At 46.0% G+C, this 17,163-nt stretch overlaps 1 protein-coding gene and 1 pseudogene across 5 annotated transcripts in view; both read left to right on the forward strand.

The window, feature by feature from the left end:
- Positions 1-17,163, forward strand: part of PTPRA (protein tyrosine phosphatase receptor type A) — a 185,449-nt gene that overhangs the window by 154,805 nt on the left and 13,481 nt on the right. For all 5 annotated transcript variants that reach the window (XM_059895993.1, XM_059895992.1, XM_059895994.1 and 2 more), the window contains 9 exons: positions 5,559-5,595; positions 9,356-9,453; positions 10,767-10,886; positions 11,681-11,847; positions 12,351-12,486; positions 13,175-13,324; positions 14,500-14,593; positions 14,912-14,988; positions 15,461-15,595. In XM_059895993.1, coding sequence (XP_059751976.1) covers positions 5,559-5,595; positions 9,356-9,453; positions 10,767-10,886; positions 11,681-11,847; positions 12,351-12,486; positions 13,175-13,324; positions 14,500-14,593; positions 14,912-14,988; positions 15,461-15,595 — 1,014 coding nt within the window. The remainder of the gene's footprint in view (positions 1-5,558; positions 5,596-9,355; positions 9,454-10,766; positions 10,887-11,680; positions 11,848-12,350; positions 12,487-13,174; positions 13,325-14,499; positions 14,594-14,911; positions 14,989-15,460; positions 15,596-17,163) is intronic.
- On the forward strand, positions 1,844-2,489 carry LOC132349567 (proline-rich protein 13-like; annotated as a pseudogene).

Here is a 17,163-nt window from a genome sequence, read left to right on the forward strand (position 1 = left end):
AGTTGGATGTTAAGGCTGGTAAGCAAGTAAGATGGGTCTATTCATGGTCATGATAAGCAAGGCACTAGAAGGAAACAAGCCTTCTCCTTTGGCCATGCTTAGTTGGAGCTCACAATAGGGCATCCTATAAAGCCTTGATGGTTATCGGAGGTTATTAATAGGTGATATGAAAGTTTAGATGAAGAGGGTTAAAGTGGAGGTACTTATGAAGTCAGTGAAAATAGAAAAGCAGGAAAAAGCTTATGGTTAACCATGAGTAAGAGTCAGGGATTAAAGAAGATTTAGGTTTATTAAATTCAGTCAACATTTTTTGATCACCTGCTGTGTGGTAAGCACTGGGGGTAGGCTCCAAGGTTACAGAGATAAGATATGGTCCCTAGTGTGATCTACCTACAGGTAGATCATAACCTTTAGTGTGCAACATGTGTGAAGGAGATATTCCCAGATCCTTTGGGACTTAGAGAAAGAAACATTCAGCCAACCTGATGAGCCAGTAGAGCTGAATATTGAAGGGTAGGTCTGAATTCAAGAGAAGAAAGATGGACAGAAACTTCAAAGCAAAAAGAGAAGTATGGGCAAAGTCAGAGACTGGAAACAGTAGTCTTAGTTATAAGATACAAGATGGGAAGTCATGGGGGATGAGGCTTGGGGGATTGGTAGGAACTCGATCTTAGAAGACATTGAATGTCAAGTGTGTCTGTTGGGGTTCTTAGTTGCAGATGACAAGAGTCCACTTTCTGTCTATTCTTTTCAGCAGGAAGGGGTTTATTATAAGATAGTGGGTGGCTTACAGAATCTGCGGGAGAGTCACCAGGAACAGAGCAGCCGTAGATGTACCCAACTACCCCATGTGACTCTCGTAGTGAAACCCCTGCAGAGGTGCTACAGAAGAACTCGGTGCGTCCGCTGCCATGCTTGCCCAAAGACCAGATCTTCCTAGCACAGTCACCATCTCACATTACTCACTTCTGTCCCAAGTCTTATATGGGACTGCTAGGAAGAAACTGGGTTCTTAGGCAGAACTGAGCTGCAAGAGAGTCTAGGGAATTTAGCTTTTAGTTTTTCAGCCTCTATAGAAAGAAAGTCACGCTAGAAGTGGGTGGGACTGGATGCTGATTAAGTCACCTCATGGTATCTACAAATTTTCAGTACAGCTTAGAGCTTTTGTTTTTTATTTATTTTTGGCTGCGTTGGGTCTTCGTTGCTGCGCGCGGACTTTCTCTAGTTGCGGCAAGCAGGGACTACTCTTTGTTGTGATGCGTGGGCTTCTCATTGCGGTGGCTTCTCTTGTTGCGGAGCATGGGCTCTAGGCACGCGGGCTTCAGCAGTTGTGGCACACAGGCTCAGCAGCTGTGGCTTGTGGGCTCTAGAGCGCAGGCTCAGTAGTTGTGGTGCACAGGTTCAGTTGCTCCACGGCATGTGGGATCTTCCCAGACCAGGGCTTGAACCTGTGTCCCCTGCATTGGCAGGCAGATTCTTAACCACTGCGCCACCAGGGAAGTCCCCAGCTAAGAGTTTTGATTTCTAGGCAATGGGATAACTTTGAAAGGTGTTAAAGACAAGGAGCAATATGGCCACATTTGTATATTGATCACTCAGGTTACCGTGTGCAACATGGATTTAGGAAGGGCCGATTGAGGGCTGTTACAGGAGCATGCTACAGATGCTGAGGGTAGAAGGGTTGAAGAAGAAGCATCAAAGTAAAAACCACTTTGGAGGTAGAATTTAGCAGGATATGGTGATTGATTAATATATGAGAGAGTATAGGGTGATACCCTGTAGAGTGTATTTAGGGTGGAGTTTCCTTCTTTCTCCATTTCTGGGCTGGAGGAAACACCTGAACATGTGGAATCCCAGTGCTGGGCAGCCAGGGCCATATCCACAGCCCCCTAACGTCGGGTACCCTGGAGGTTGCAGTCCTGCTCATCCACCACCTGCCAACCCGACCTTTCCTCCAGACCCCTTTCCCACTCCCCCAGGAGCACCCCAGGGGAATCCAGCTTTTCACCCTGGTGGGCCCTGTCATCCTGTGCCACAACTAGGGTATCCAGGATGCCAACCCTCAGGTCCCTACCCCCCTCCATACCCACCACCTGACCCTGGTATTGGCTCCTGGCATGGTAGGACCAGGAATGGTGATGGACAAGGAGATGCAGAAGAAAATGAAGAACGCTCATAAAAAGAAGCAGAAACACCACAAGCATGGCAAGCATTCCTCCTCTTCCTCCTCTTCCAGCAGTGACTCTGACTGAATACAGGGCCTGGACCCTTTCCTTCAGTCTCTCCAGTTCTGCTCTCCCATCAACCTTTAGATGCCATCTTGTACTGGGGGAAATTAGCCCTTGTGTCCCTCCCCACCTCACCTCCGCAATCTGAGCCTCACTCTGCTATTCAACCCTAACTGGCGAGGGAAAATGGGAAAAGAATTGCCATGGGCTAACAAAGGCCATCTTCGCACTGCTTTGATAGAACTTTTAGCTGATGAGTTTTGCAAGAGATCTATTTCTTTGAAGATGGTGAGATTTGAGCTAAATGCTGAAGACGTGATTTTTTACACACATTGTGTAAATGTGTAAAATGTGATTTTTTACATTCTTGTGTAATACTTATGCTTGGGGAGATGCTGTGGAAATTTAATTATGGGGGAAAAAAACAACCTATACCTTTCTTGTTTAAAAAAAAAAAGAGTATAGGGTGATCCACGTGGATGTATCCAGCATAGTTGGGCATCATTAATCTGAGCTCAGGGGAGAGATTCCAAAGCCATGGACTTTGAAGTCATTAGAGAGAGAAGAGTGGGCCCTGGAGCCCACAAACCTCTGCCAAGGCACACTGGGCAAGAAGTGCTCATTAGTAAGACAGAACGAGACGAGGAGAGAAGAGCATCTCAGGGGGCAAAGAGTAAAGCATGGAGAAGTGTTAGGTGGTCAGCGGGGTTGAGTGCAGATGAGAGATCCAGTGGGAAGGAGGGAGCAGATGTCCTTAGGACTTGGAGTATAGAGGCAGGCAATAACCTTTGCTAAAACAAATTGTGGCCATTTGTTGTGGGCTGCCAGTTACACTTACGAAACCCTTTTTTCCTCCCAACATGATAGAGGTACAGTTTATGTAACAGAAATTCAAACATTTAAAATGTAGAATTCAGGGCTTCCCTGGTGGCGCAGTGGTTGGGAATCTGCCTGCCAATGCAGGGGACACGGGTTCGAGCCCTGGTCTGGGAGGATCCCACATGCCATGGAGCAGCTGGGCCCGTGAGCCACAATTACTGAGCCTGCGCGTCTGGAGCCTGTGCTCCGCAACGAGAGAGGCCGCGATAGTGAGAGGCCCGTGCACCGCGATGAAGAGTGGCCCCCGCTTGCCACAACTAGAGAAAGCCCTCGCACAGAAACGAAGACCCAACACAGCCATAAATAAATAAATTAAAAAAAAAAAAAGCAATCTATTACTAATCTGACCATACACTATCATGTTAACTAGTCAACGTAACTAAAAAAAACTTCCTAAAAAATAAAAAAATAAAAAAAAATAAAATGTAGAATTCAATGATTTTTAGGAAGTTTACCAAGTTATGCTGTCATCACTATAATTGTTTTAGAACTTTGTTAGTGGCTTTATTGATGCAATTCACATACCATAATTTTCACCCACTTAAAATTATCAATTCAGTGGTTTTTAGTATATTCACAGATACGTGCAACTATGACCAATTTTAGAACATTTTCATCACCTCAGAAGAGAAACGCTGTACCTTTTAGCTATTGCCTCTTAGTTTTAGAACTTTTTGCTCACCCCAGAAAGAACCTTCTTGTCCATATACAGTTACTCCCCATTTCCACCCCCTGGCAATCATTTACCAAGCCCTTTTTGCGCACAGAACGAAGATCACACATGAATCTTGAAGAGAGGTGGTACCACGGAGTGGTGGCAGCAGGCAGGGGGGATGGGTTCTATGGTTTGGAGAATACAAAGGTCTGAAAGTGAACCTGACATTGGTAACAGGAGAAGATGAAATAGGCAGTACAGACGGCAACTGGGCTTCCCTCCTGGAGTCTTAGGAGGGACCAGCTTCCTCTGTCACCTTGAGGTGTCTAAGGGTATAGAGGGTCTTTAGAAGTGTTTTGTTTTTGTTTTTAAACTGGTAGGAATGTAGGTGCCACCTAGAGCCAACTTGGCATTTGACTTTCAGAATCCAAAGATGTCTCAGGAACCAGGGAGCCACATTTCATCTTTCCCTTGCACATAACACAAGGAAGATCAGTAGTTTTGCCTCATTCTAGTTATTCCTTACTGGTTGAGCAATGTCAGCATATCACTATGTAGGCATGTTTTCATGGGGGATATATAGCACACTCCTGGTAAAGATGGAGCAGGAAGCACTTTGGGGCTGGGCCCTCCAACAGTGCTTTTAAGCTATTCATGACCCACATGCTCCAGCGAGAACTTGGCAGCAACTTCTCCTGGAGCAAGGATATTATACGGCTTAACATACTCTTAAGAGCGTCTCAGTTTTAATTACAGGTTTAGTGCTATAAGCAGAATGCAGCATCCTGAATTAAGGCTTTATCAGTTTCCATCTTCTAATGGTTGAAAACTTTTGGAGAATTCCTCTTAATAAAAATCTTAACAAGCTTCTTATTGTTAACTCTAAACATGTCCATATTGAGGCCTAAAGCTTTCTCCAGTGCTGGGAAGCAACCCTGCCCTGACCTTGTTTGAGCTGGAATAGGAAGTGGCTTCTCAGACTCGGCCCCCTCCTTTACTCTGCCACTGCCTTGCAGACTAGTATTTCACATCATCACCTTGGTATGGTATCCCATCCATGAAGCTGCCTCCCTCATTGCCCATCTTAGTGCTGTCTGAGAGAGGCAGAAGGTGATTTACAATCCTTAAATCAAATGATTTTTCACTTACCTGGGACGTCTCAAGTGAACACTATATTTAAACAATGAGGTTGAAAAGATATATGACTAAACAGTAAAGAAAGTTACTGCCAGTGTCAGTTTTTCAGAGGCTCCTTATCTATTAAGTGACGTCCCCAGGCTCCTTGGCTTCTTTGTCTCCCACTTCCTGTAATGGAGAACCCTCTTGTCAAACACTGGGAGCTGTTACACCATACCCATGGGCTATTCCCCGAAAACTTTTGCACCTGGGTAAAGCATCAGCAAGAAAATAACCCTTTTTCCTTCCTCGTGTGGGCCCAGCCTCACATGCTTCTGACTTGGAGGGTTCCTACACATTAACACTAAGACCCAGATTGTCAGCAGCTAAGAGAGCATCAGAACAGGGTCTAGCCTAGGAGTTGTTATTTGGATGTTCTTATACTAACGTTTGTTAATAATTCACTTTAAGAAGACTGCCTAGACCATGTAATCTTTGCTTCCTGCTATCCAAAGCTAATCCCATGAAAATTTCTAGAATGGAAAGCCTTGTTAATTGCCTGGACCTTTTCACAAGGAAGTCTTTGTAAACTGGTTGGGAGTCTGGAGGATTTCATTCCTATCCATTTTTGGGTTTTCACTTTCTGTTTCTCCTCTACTCCTCTCCCACCCCACCCCCAGGGCTACCAAGAAAAGAACAAATTCATTGCTGCACAAGGTAAAGTAAGATAATTTTTTACCCTTGGGCTTAACCATGAATGGATTTGGGATTTTTCTTCCAAATGCTAATAGATTACTCAGAATATATTAGCTTTTCTGTAATTATTACCACCTGAAAGAAATATAATCTACCTTGCAGGTTTATAACTAAGGGCCTTCATCTTGATGACTTAGTGTCGAGGGATCCTTTGAAAGAAATTCTTTTATATATGTGCATAAAAAGTACTGAAGAAGGCTATATACACACACACAACACAGTTTAATGAGGTTCTCTGTCTTGGGGTCATTTGGGAACCTTAAGTTCAAACCAGGCTGCTCAGAATTGGAATTTGGATTTAGTCTCCAAAGAGGATTGGCCACCTCACTGGTCCAGGCTGACTCATCTCCTCCTCCTACTCATGGGCCTGAGCTCCACTATTATTCACAGATAAGTGGTCTAAGAACCCTCAGAGCAGGGACCCAATGCCATGGTCCTATACATGCTCTGCACATGTTTCCATAGCCTGAAGTTCTAACAAGTGTCCTCACCTTTGGGATCCTAGCAAAAAAAAAATCTTGATGCTTGCAGCACTAAAAAGTAATTGATGTTATTATGGTCCATCAAAGCCCATTTATTTAATCACTCAACAAATATTTATTGACCATTTATTAATATGATGTGCCAGGCACTGGCCTAGGTGATGGGGATATGTAGGGGAATAAAACAGAATATGGTCTCTGCCTTTTTGGAGCCTTTAGTTGGTAGAGGATAATTTATAGCAAAATAAACAGAAGCTTTGGTAAGTGGCTATCCTGTTCAATAAGGTAGCCACTAACCACATGTGGCTATTTAAAATAAAATTTTGGGGAGCTCCCTGGTGGTCCAGTGGTTAGGACTCTGTGCTTTCACTGCTGAGGGCACGGGTTCAATCCCTGGGTATGGAACTAAGATCCCGCAAGCCGTGTGGCGAGGCCAAAAAATAATAAAATAAAATAAAATTTTAAATTCAGTTCCTCAATCACACTAGTCACATTTTAAGGCTCAATAGCTACATGTGGCTAGAGGCTACCGTATTAGTGCAGATATGAAACATTTCCATCATCACAGAAAGTTCTGTTGGACAGTACTGTGATCGTGATAAAATAGGGATAGAGGTAAAATGAGGCAGAGGTGGTCAGAAGTCTTAGATCCTCCTTGCCCTTGCAGTCTCCCACCAGGACCTGGCCCTTGCCTAACTGGACCCCACTTTCCCTCCCTCTGTAGCCATCTGTCAATTCAGGTCCACCCTCCAAGGCCCACCTCAGCTACCACCTACTCAGTGATGATTTTGGCACCAACAGCCACATATAACCTCATCCTCTCTTTGTTTGCCATGGGGCCTTGTTGATGCTAAAATAGTTCTTAATTAAGTTCACCTTTGATTTCCCCGTTAGCCTTTTATCAGACTCCCTCCCTCTTGAACTTCTCTCCACAGTACTTCACACTCCTTGAAACCCTCCTGTTATTTCCTGCCATTCAGTTCTCTTGATTTTTCTCACTTTTCTAAATATTGTTTCTCTAGCTCTTATTCTTCTTTCTGCCCCTTAAGTATAGTTTCTCTTCAATATTGTGGATGACTACTTCCCTTGAAACTCCATTCTTGTCTTTCATGGCACATTTCTGTCCATTCTTCTGCCTCCCGGGCTTTTTGTTCTGTCTGAACTTGAATAATGCTTGAAGATCCCCAGCATTCTGTGTTTGACCCCTTCTTTACTCCTCCCCCTCCGTGTCCTCTTTGAGAGACCTCATCTAATACCCACCTCTGTTTGACTGGCTGCTGCCTCTCTTGAGCTCCAGAGCCACATTTTCAAACCAACTTTGTACTCTTCCGCTTGAGTACCCCCACAGACTCTAGATTCAGCATCAGAAACTGAAACGTGACTCTTCCTCAGCCCCAAAGCTGCTTTTTCTCCTATGTTCTTTAGAGACTGGAATGTAATCTATATTCATGGTGACTGGAATGTAATCTACCTAATCAACCAAACCAGATTTGGGATCATCCAGATCTCCTACCTGTCCCTTGCTTTACATATGACTAGTCCTCTTGTTTCTCTCTCCAAAAGCTGCCTTCTCTGCCACACTTCCTTACTCTCATCTCTTGTTCCAGCTCTGTTGCAGTAGCCTACTGATTGATCCCTCTAGGCCCTAGCTTTGCTCCTTGCATTCCTTCCACCAGAATGGCCTTTCTTAATGCAAAATTTTTGTCAGACTCTCATGAAAATCCTAGAATGATTTTTCATTATCTGTAAAACAAGCCTTCCTTAGCCTGGTCTCCATCCCTTTAGATCCTGGTACCTCACCTATCTTTCTAGCTTCATCTTCTACCTTCTACACACCCTACACAGTGACCTCACTGAACTCCTTACAGTCCCTGGATGTCTCATGCTCTTACTTGCTGCTAGCCCCCTGCACCTCTGCCTGGAGTACCTCTTCTCCCTATGCCTCCTTTCTAGACTCCCATCTACTTTATCTGTCCTAACATATGGCTCAAATGTCATCTTCTCCAGGAGATTTTTCCTGACCTTGCCAGGCAGTGAAACAATTCTGCCTCTGTACATCTTTCCAGTATGTGTCCACTTCTGTCATTATTTGTTTTTCTTTTTAATATTTTTCTTTTTACCAAAGGGAATACAAATTTTAAGAAAGTCAAAAGGTATTACAAGGTCTATAAAAACAAAGTTCTCCCCCCTTTCGTCTACACTTTTAGTCTAAAGCAGCCATTTTTATCTGTTGACTTTTTCTTATTACAGATGATAACTTATTTAATCCTCTTACAAACTACCTCACACTCAGACAGACATGTCCCTTTTCCCCATTCTCCCAGTGGAGTTAAATCACAATTTGTGGTGAAGATAATACTTGTTATTTACATTCTTATTACTATGCCAATATTATTCACAGCTAAAGCACATAATATATGATTTTTTTGGTACAGTTTTTGGTTTCCCTCTTTCCCAAGAGTTAATAATTGCCTTTTTTCCTTATTCACTTAGTTTTTTATATACCTAGCACTGATTTTTTTTCTCTTAAACTCTTTGCTAGAAGTATATATTTCCTCTCAGTACCCTCAGATACATGAGGTTTAATTTTTTTAGTTTAATTTTTTATCTTGGGATCCTTCTAGAACCTTATTCCTTCAGTTCCATTCTGGATTGATCTAGCCTCTGGCAGAATAATTATCCTGAGCCTTCCCTCTACCAACACCCTGGGAATTCTGTTAGTCTCTCTCCTGTGTTAGATCCCACTTTTTTCTTTTTCTTTGTTTGTGCCCTTCTAGTGACTTTCTGGAAAAGACTGTGTGGGAGGTAAATTTTAAATTTCAGCCTAAGCAATTTACCCAACCTCTCTGGCTAATGACACCCACCTCAGAGCATGGTAAGAAGGAGTAAATGAGATATAAAGCACATAGCTCACTATCTCGCCCATAACATAGGTATTCTATAGGGGTCATGATTTCTAATCCTCAACTGTAGTATCCTTGGGAAACATTATTCATGTTCTCTTTTTATTTTAAGAACCTCACATCCCCACTTCACTCCCTAGTGAAGTGCCTGGCACATACATGGTGGATACACAGGAAATGTTCAGTTAGTAAGTAGGTGGATGGGTAGATGGGTGATATATTTAGCTGGGGGCATGTGGGCACAGGCTTCCAAAAGTCAGGAATGAATGTTCCCAGTTTCCCAGCATCTTTCTTCCTCTTGGTGTGTGTTCTCATCTTTGCTGTTGGCTACTATAGGACCAAAAGAAGAAACGGTGAATGATTTCTGGAGGATGATCTGGGAACAAAACACAGCCACCATCGTCATGGTGACCAATCTGAAGGAGAGAAAGGAGGTGAGTGGAGAAATTTGATGGAATGACCCCTGATACAGGCATGACCAACAGAGGGACTGCTTTGCTGAAGTTCTGTGTTTGAGCCTAGGCTCTCCACCCTTTGTGGCTTCTGTGCCTGTTCTTCATCCAGACAGAACCCAGGCCAGTGTGCCTACTACATTTTCCTGTGGCCTGGAAGCCTCCGATGAACTCAGAGGTATACCTAGGGCACACCCTGTGTCTGGTGACCAAACAGCTCACCTTAGATCCAAAACATCCTGGAAGAAAGACTTGGGCCATTAGACAAGGAAAAGCCATAGTGGGGCTTTTCTCCCCTGGCTTCTCTAGTCCCTCACTCCCCTGGGTTTTTTGTTTTTGTTTTTGTTTTGTTCCTCCTCCTGAGATAGCAGAGGGAGCTGTATGAACTGAGAGACCCTGCAGGGCACAAGGAAATGTGAGCCCCTGAACTGATCCTTCAGGCAGCCTTCTGACTGGTTCTTTTCTTTCTGTGGCTGCCAAGTCCATGCCTGGTCAGCTCCATCACTGGGCCACAGCCAACACCAGTCCTGAGTCCTGGATCAGGCCCCAGAGAGGAATCCCGATTCGTGACAGTCTTTCTCCAGGATGGCCCTAGAGTCAACCTGATACCCACACTGGGCTGTTGGATGTATTGATTGGCTTAGGAGGGATAGCTTTAGGGCTGGGCTTTAGGTTCATTTCCTCCAACCCTACCTCTGGCTCTTGGGAGCTGTCCAAGGCCTAGTCAACCAGAGAAAGCCTTGGGCCTCTCTTGGCAGGTTTACAGTCTGCATCAGTCCACCCTGGTGACTCCCTCATAGCAGGTTGCTCATTCCAGGGGATTAGACAGGCTTGCCCCTAGAGCATGACCTGGGATATTGTGGAAGTACAGATTTTGTAGGTAAAATGGCTTCCAATTTGCCCTGAACTGAGAGACTAGAGGTGGGAAAGAGTGAGAAGTATAGGGCTGGGGCTCTGCATAAGTTAAGAGATTATGCTAAACAGGATGGAAGCTGAGGAACTTAAAAAAAGAACAGTTAGGGAGTTCCCTGGTGGCCGAGTGGTTAGGATTCTGGGCACTGCTGTGGCCTGGGTTCATTCTCTGGTCAGGGAGCTGAGATCCTGCAAGCCGCATGGCGTGGCAAAAAAAAAGGAACAGTTAAATAAGTCTGTAGCTGACTGAGGTGAGAGAAGAGGCCATAGGGCTTTCTGAGGATTTTAGTCTGGGCTTTTGTGGTCCTTTTCTTTAGGGCCCTTTACACGTGCTGGGGGCGGGAGGTCTGAGGTCAGGCGGATGCATGTCTGTTCCTTTCCAGTGTAAGTGCGCCCAGTACTGGCCAGACCAAGGCTGCTGGACCTATGGGAATATCCGTGTGTCAGTAGAGGATGTGACCGTACTGGTGGACTACACAGTGCGGAAGTTCTGCATTCAACAGGTACTGTCTCCTACCTCCTTTCTTGGTTCTCATTTAGAATCTGCTGACCATTAAGAGGGCAGACAGGCTGAGTCATCCCCGTCTTACTCAGGGTGGTCAGGAATTGCTGAGTGTGCAAAATGTTCGAACTCTGAAATCAGAGTTCTGGGCTCCCAGGGGATTTTTCTTTTTTCTTGTTTTTTTCTTTTGGTCAAAGCTAAGGGGGGAACATTTTCATGACTTTTCATGGCTGGGAGAAAAAGTATTACTGAGATGGAGTTTGGTCATCTTAGGTATGAACCAAGTGCATCAGGAGGTATTGCACCAGTATCTTCTGGTACTTGACTTACCTCTCCTCCTTTCTTACCCCAAAGGCTCCTGACATCAAGGATGTGGTGGGCCCTGCTCCTGACCCTCCAGGGTGACCCTGGAGGCTTGAGCAAAGGTTGCCTTCAGCTGAGGGCAGTGTGGTGCTATGAAAAGAGGGCTTACCAAGAGTCAGGAGACCTGCATTTTAGTTCTGACCTTGCCTTTTACTACTCCTGGGACCTAGACCAGGTCATTTAACTTTTCTGAGTTTCACATTTCACATCTGTAGGCTGTGCATAATAGTAACAGCCTGCCTACCCCATGGGGTTCCTGGGAAGGTTCTCTGTCCATGGTTAAAACTTTCTTGGGAAGTTTAGTCCTCTCACTTTCCCATTGTCAGTGATAGCCACAGCTGGCCCTGGCCCCTAAGCCTCACCCTCCTTCCCCTGGTGCTGCCCTACCCCAGGGTATCAGGGCCAACACACAGGGATCTCTTCAATTCACAGGTGGGCGACGTGACCAACAGAAAGCCACAGCGCCTCATCACTCAGTTCCACTTTACCAGCTGGCCAGACTTTGGGGTGCCTTTCACCCCGATTGGTATGCTCAAGTTCCTCAAGAAGGTGAAGGCCTGTAACCCACAGTATGCAGGGGCCATCGTGGTACACTGCAGGTCAGTGTGGCCTGACCCTTGGCTCCCCACTCATGTCACATTCTGCTCCCATGCTGAGAGCAGGGAAGGCACAGGGGTCCTGGCTGAGGAGGCTAGCACAGAGCGGATGAGCTCTTGGGGCACCAGGGCAGCATCCAGAGAGACTCCTCAAGAAAACTAGGTGCTGGGTGGAAAGCACTTGAGGAAAGAGGGAAGGGCAATCCTCCAAGACTGGGGGTGGGGTGACCACTGCTATGAAGCCAAGAAGCTAGGTTGAGTGCTGCCTTGTGTACTTGGAATCTGCAGACCATTCTAAGTGTCAAGGTTCTCTGGTCCTGATAACTAGAGGTAAGGAGTTCAGGGTACAGTGGAGTTGTTGGCTCCGTGAGAGTCCCAGCTCTACCCCATACAGAATTAGAATTTAAAGCCTTGAAGAAAGAGCCCTACCCTGTGCTGCCCCCTCCCTGAGTGTTCCCACAAGACATGCTAGCCATCCCAGTAATACTCCTGCTCTCTGGCTACAGTGCGGGTGTAGGGCGTACAGGAACCTTTGTCGTCATTGATGCCATGCTGGACATGATGCATACAGAGCGGAAGGTGGACGTTTATGGCTTTGTAAGCCGGATCCGGGCACAGCGCTGCCAGATGGTGCAAACAGACGTGAGTGGTTTGTGGGTAGGGGGCATTCCAGGACCAAAACATCTACCCGCCTCATGGATTACTCAGCCTCCCAGGTTATTGTAAATGATCATCATACAGTGTGATGAAGGGCCCTTATAAATTACGTATTAAAAGAACTATGGAGCACAGAGGAGGCTGTGCCTAGGGGAATCTGGAAGGTGGGGCAGATGTCATTTGCACTAGACTCTAAGGATATGGAACAGGTCCTGAGGGAAGTAGGTATGTGGGCAGCCAAGGGAGCCATTGCCACAGAGTTGTGATGCAGCTCAGCCAGGTCCAGGAGCAACAGGGAGATCAGCTCTGTGGTTAGGGCATGGAGTTCAAAGGGCACAGCACTGGGAGGGGAGGGGGGTGGCACAGGTTTTGTGTGTCACCAGAATTTGACAGCCCCTCAGTCTATCCAGTCTGTGCTCTCTGAATGAGCAGGAGTTGGAGTTGTCCTCTCCAGGAGGGTACCAGAGTAGGACCCTCCCTTCCAAGTTTAAGCACCCCCAGAGGGACTCATGCCTTTCGAGTCCTGCCTCCCTGAATTGGGACAAGAGTGAATCATTTTATCTCTGCTAGTATTGAAGAAGTGGACTGAAGTGAAATGGGAGTGGGAGAGAGTGCTCTGGCACCACCAGGACCATGTGTGTAACTGGGAACTCGGGCATCATCTGCATTTCAGATGCAGTACGTCTTCATATACCAAGCCCTTCTGGAGCATTATCTCTATGGAGATACAGAACTGGAAGTCACCTCTCTAGAAACACATCTGCAGAAAATTTACAACAAAATCCCAGGGTCCAGCAACAATGGATTAGAGGAGGAGTTTAAGGTAAGTTGGAGCTGAGCTCTTTCAGGATGAAGGATCTGTGTGACCTACAGAATACAGGATGCTTGACTCCTTGTGGATTTACCAACAAATGGTGAATCCCCTTGCAAAGCATGTGGGTGGTTAAGGAGGTGGGTCTCTGGCCCTTTACTCATACCCTAGTCATTCTCAACCCATCCTGCATGTTAGAGTCACTTGTGTTGTGTTTAGGGGGGGAAAAAAACAAAAACAGGCAATGGAATTTTTTTTAAGTCCCCCAGCTCCCCCTCCCAGGTAATTATAATGTACAGCAAGAGCAAACGTTCTCTGCAAAGTAAATATTTTTGGCTTTGCGTGCCATACGGTCTCTATTTGCAACTACTTAGCGCTGCTGTTATAGCACAAAAGCAGCCATAAACACCACGTAAACAAATGAGCATGGCAGTGTTTCCATAAAACCTCATTTGCAATCAGCAGACCAGATTGGCTCGTGGACCATAGATTGCTGACCCCTGCTGTATGCCATTAGACAGTGGTTCTCAACACACCTAAGGGACATGTCACACTCTCATCAATAAAAGTGCTCCCAGAAGCAAGAGATTCTGGATTGGAATGGGGAAGACCAACTGCCTTAAAGCACTCCTGAAGCTATCATGTACACATGAATTACCTCGGGATCCTATTATGATGCAGGTTCTGTTTCAGCTGGTCTGAGTTGGGACCTGAGATTCTGCATATATAACAAGACGAGGCTGATGCTGGTTTATGGGCTACACTTTGAGTAGCAAAAATCAAGAAGGAACCTTGGAATAAGGAGAAGGGAGGATATATATTTGAATAAGGTTTTCTAAAGAATCTAAGACAGCCTCTGGGAGTAGAACATCAGGGAGAAGAGGGAGGAAGGGCATACTGTCTCCTATAAGACTAGATTACTTGTTCCAGGATCATAAAGTTTCAATCTAAGGGAATCCCAGAATGGTCCACGGGAGCCGGGAAAACAGTGTTTCCCAAACACTCTTGGCTTATTAAAGACAGAAAAACTGTGTTCTGATAAGAACATGTGGAAATGATGGAGGTCAGGGCTCTGCTGAGAAGAGCAGTATGCCAGTGTGCCCTGGATGCAGGTCCAGTGACAGACATAATCTTGTCAGGTTCAGTTACTGAGATCAGTAATGTTTCCCCTCCCCTTCCCAATTCAGAAATTAACATCAATCAAAATCCAGAATGACAAGATGCGGACCGGAAACCTTCCAGCCAACATGAAGAAGAACCGGGTTTTACAGATCATTCCATGTAAGAGCCCTCTCCCCACCCAAAGCCTTAATGCCCCATCCCCCTTTCCCTTCACCCTTTGAACTTCTTGGGTACTAGGTAATGATCAGCTTGGAGACAAGAATTATGGCATTGTCTCTTATTGTTCCCAGTTCTTCAGTGGCTTCTGGAAAGAGCATGAAGCCCAAAGGTTTTCTGCCTCCTAGGCTAGGAACAGGCATGTTGTTGCCCAGCTGGAATTATATCTGCTCAGAGCTGAGGTCGGGGGGGATAGATGGAAAGAGAGGGAGACGAGGACAGGTGATGCTGGGGAGCCACAAGCTGCTGTCCTTCTTGCAGATGAATTCAACAGAGTGATCATTCCAGTTAAGAGGGGTGAGGAGAACACAGACTACGTGAACGCATCCTTCATTGATGTAAGTGGTGGCTGTGTCCCCGGAGCTCCCAACACTCCATGGAGATTCAGCTGGGCCTTGCAGTGCTGCCCTCCCAATGCTTGGAAGGGTGGTCTTTGAGTCAGTCATCAAATACAGAACTGATACCCTTCCTGTGCACTAGGTCTGTCAGGGCCCCTAAGAGCAGAAAGTGAGGGAACAGAAGGCAAACACCAGTTTGGAAGGAAAAGTTCACAGCACAGACCAAAGACTAAAAACACTAACCTCTGGTCCTTCCCATTCCTGCTGTCTCCATCCTAGCCCCAGCCCCACTTCCCTCATCTTCTTACAAGACCAGCATGCCAGCCAGGGTTTGGTCCGTGGCCAAAGGGGAGCTCTGCCTGGGATGTGTTTGTCTCCAGGCAGCCCCCATCCCATCCCAGTGGCCTGTCTTCTCCACTAGCCCCTCCCTGATCAAACCATCTCACTCCTGCCATTGACCTGGACTGTATAGGGCTACCGGCAGAAGGACTCCTACATCGCCAGCCAGGGCCCTCTTCTCCACACAATTGAGGACTTCTGGCGAATGATCTGGGAGTGGAAATCCTGCTCTATCGTGATGCTAACAGAACTGGAGGAGAGAGGCCAGGTGAGCTCAAAAAGGTCCTGGGCCGTAGGAGACAAAAGACACATGAAAAAAAGGGGGGGTGGGGGGGGTGCTAAGAGGGTATTTGGACTTTTTCTTTGACTTAAACTAATCAAAGAGCCATTGCCCAGCTGCTTGGTATCTGAACAGTCAGCTTCTCTCAGGACTGGTCTGAGCCTCCATTCGGTTCCCAGACAGTTCACACCCTCTCATTTCTCTCCTGAATACAGTCTCCCCAAGCCTAGCTTTGTGCACACCCTCTGCACCCCACCTCCACGGGCAGGGCAGAACTAGTGAGAGGAGGGATACAGAGACAGACTGAGGCTCCCACATGGAGCTTGTGTGAGTGTCTCTAAGGAGAAAGTGCCTTCCAAGCCAGAGAAATTAACTAGAAGACTGGTGGGAAGATGGGTCACTTCTTTGCTGACTGCACAAAAGAAAACAATAGAATTTGAGAAATAACAAAAACAAGAAACTTGTAAGTTAACATTCAATAACAAGGAAATCTTTTAAAGAAAAAACCCCTTGAGAATTGTCAGCATACTCAGAATATAAAGGGACCTTAGAGGCCCCCTAGGCCAGCTCCCATTCAGTGTAGGAAATCTCTTAACACTATTCCTGAGTCAGAACCTTGCAGCCTCTACTGAGCACTTTCAATCTCAGGAGTCACTCTTTCTGTGTCCACCTCCCACCCCACCCCTCTCAGTATTACTGTGTGGCTCAGTCTGTGTTCAGATAGTGCTTATTATCTTCAGACTCTTTCTGCTGTGGTGCACAGTGCAGTAAATGGGTGCTCCATGATGCCTGGTGCGCAGCTTAACAGGGGTCAGAATCGAGAGAAAGAGCAGGAGAGGCCAGCAAGGGCCCGGGGGAAAAGGTCCTTCTAAGCCATAGTGAAGAGTTTGAATTTTGTAAAGCAGTTTAAGAACTCTTGACAATATCAGATTTGTAGGTTTCTTAAAATCCATCTGGCTCTGGTGAGGAGGACAGATTAGAAATGAGCAAGCAAGCCAGAAGCAGAGAGGAAGCTGCAACAGTAATGCTGGTGGCCTGGACTCAGCAGGGGTGGTGAGAAGGGGTCTGCCCCGAGAGATGGTGCAGAGGTGGGGTGGACTGGACTGGGGGAAGGGGGGAGAGGAAGAATTAAATACATTTTTTACATTCGTTTTTCCAAGCCACATCTTTCCCATTCTGTACTTGGGCAGTTTGTTTATTTTAACCTTGATACAGCCTTGATATTTGCTCACCCTGATGTTCCGTTATGTCAAGATTTTTTTCAGATTTAATCATTTAACTCATTAGTTGTTCTTCTCGGATTTGTATCATGTACCTAATCAACAGACATACATTATAGGTCTTCACCTATCATTAATAACAATACTGATGAGGTGAGAGATTTGGAGGAAGCGTACACCTGAGTGACAAAGGCCAGTTGGGGGATGAGCTACTTTGTTATCAGGAATTAGGTGCATGTCTCCTGGCCCTCTCTGATAAGCTGTGAGGGAACGTACATATAGACCAGGGACCTACATGAGGTTCCCTCCACACTTCCACCCTCTGGATCTATGATG

The sequence above is a fragment of the Balaenoptera ricei genome, chromosome 15 (assembly GCF_028023285.1).
Source record: "Balaenoptera ricei isolate mBalRic1 chromosome 15, mBalRic1.hap2, whole genome shotgun sequence".
NCBI lineage: Eukaryota > Metazoa > Chordata > Mammalia > Artiodactyla > Balaenopteridae > Balaenoptera > Balaenoptera ricei.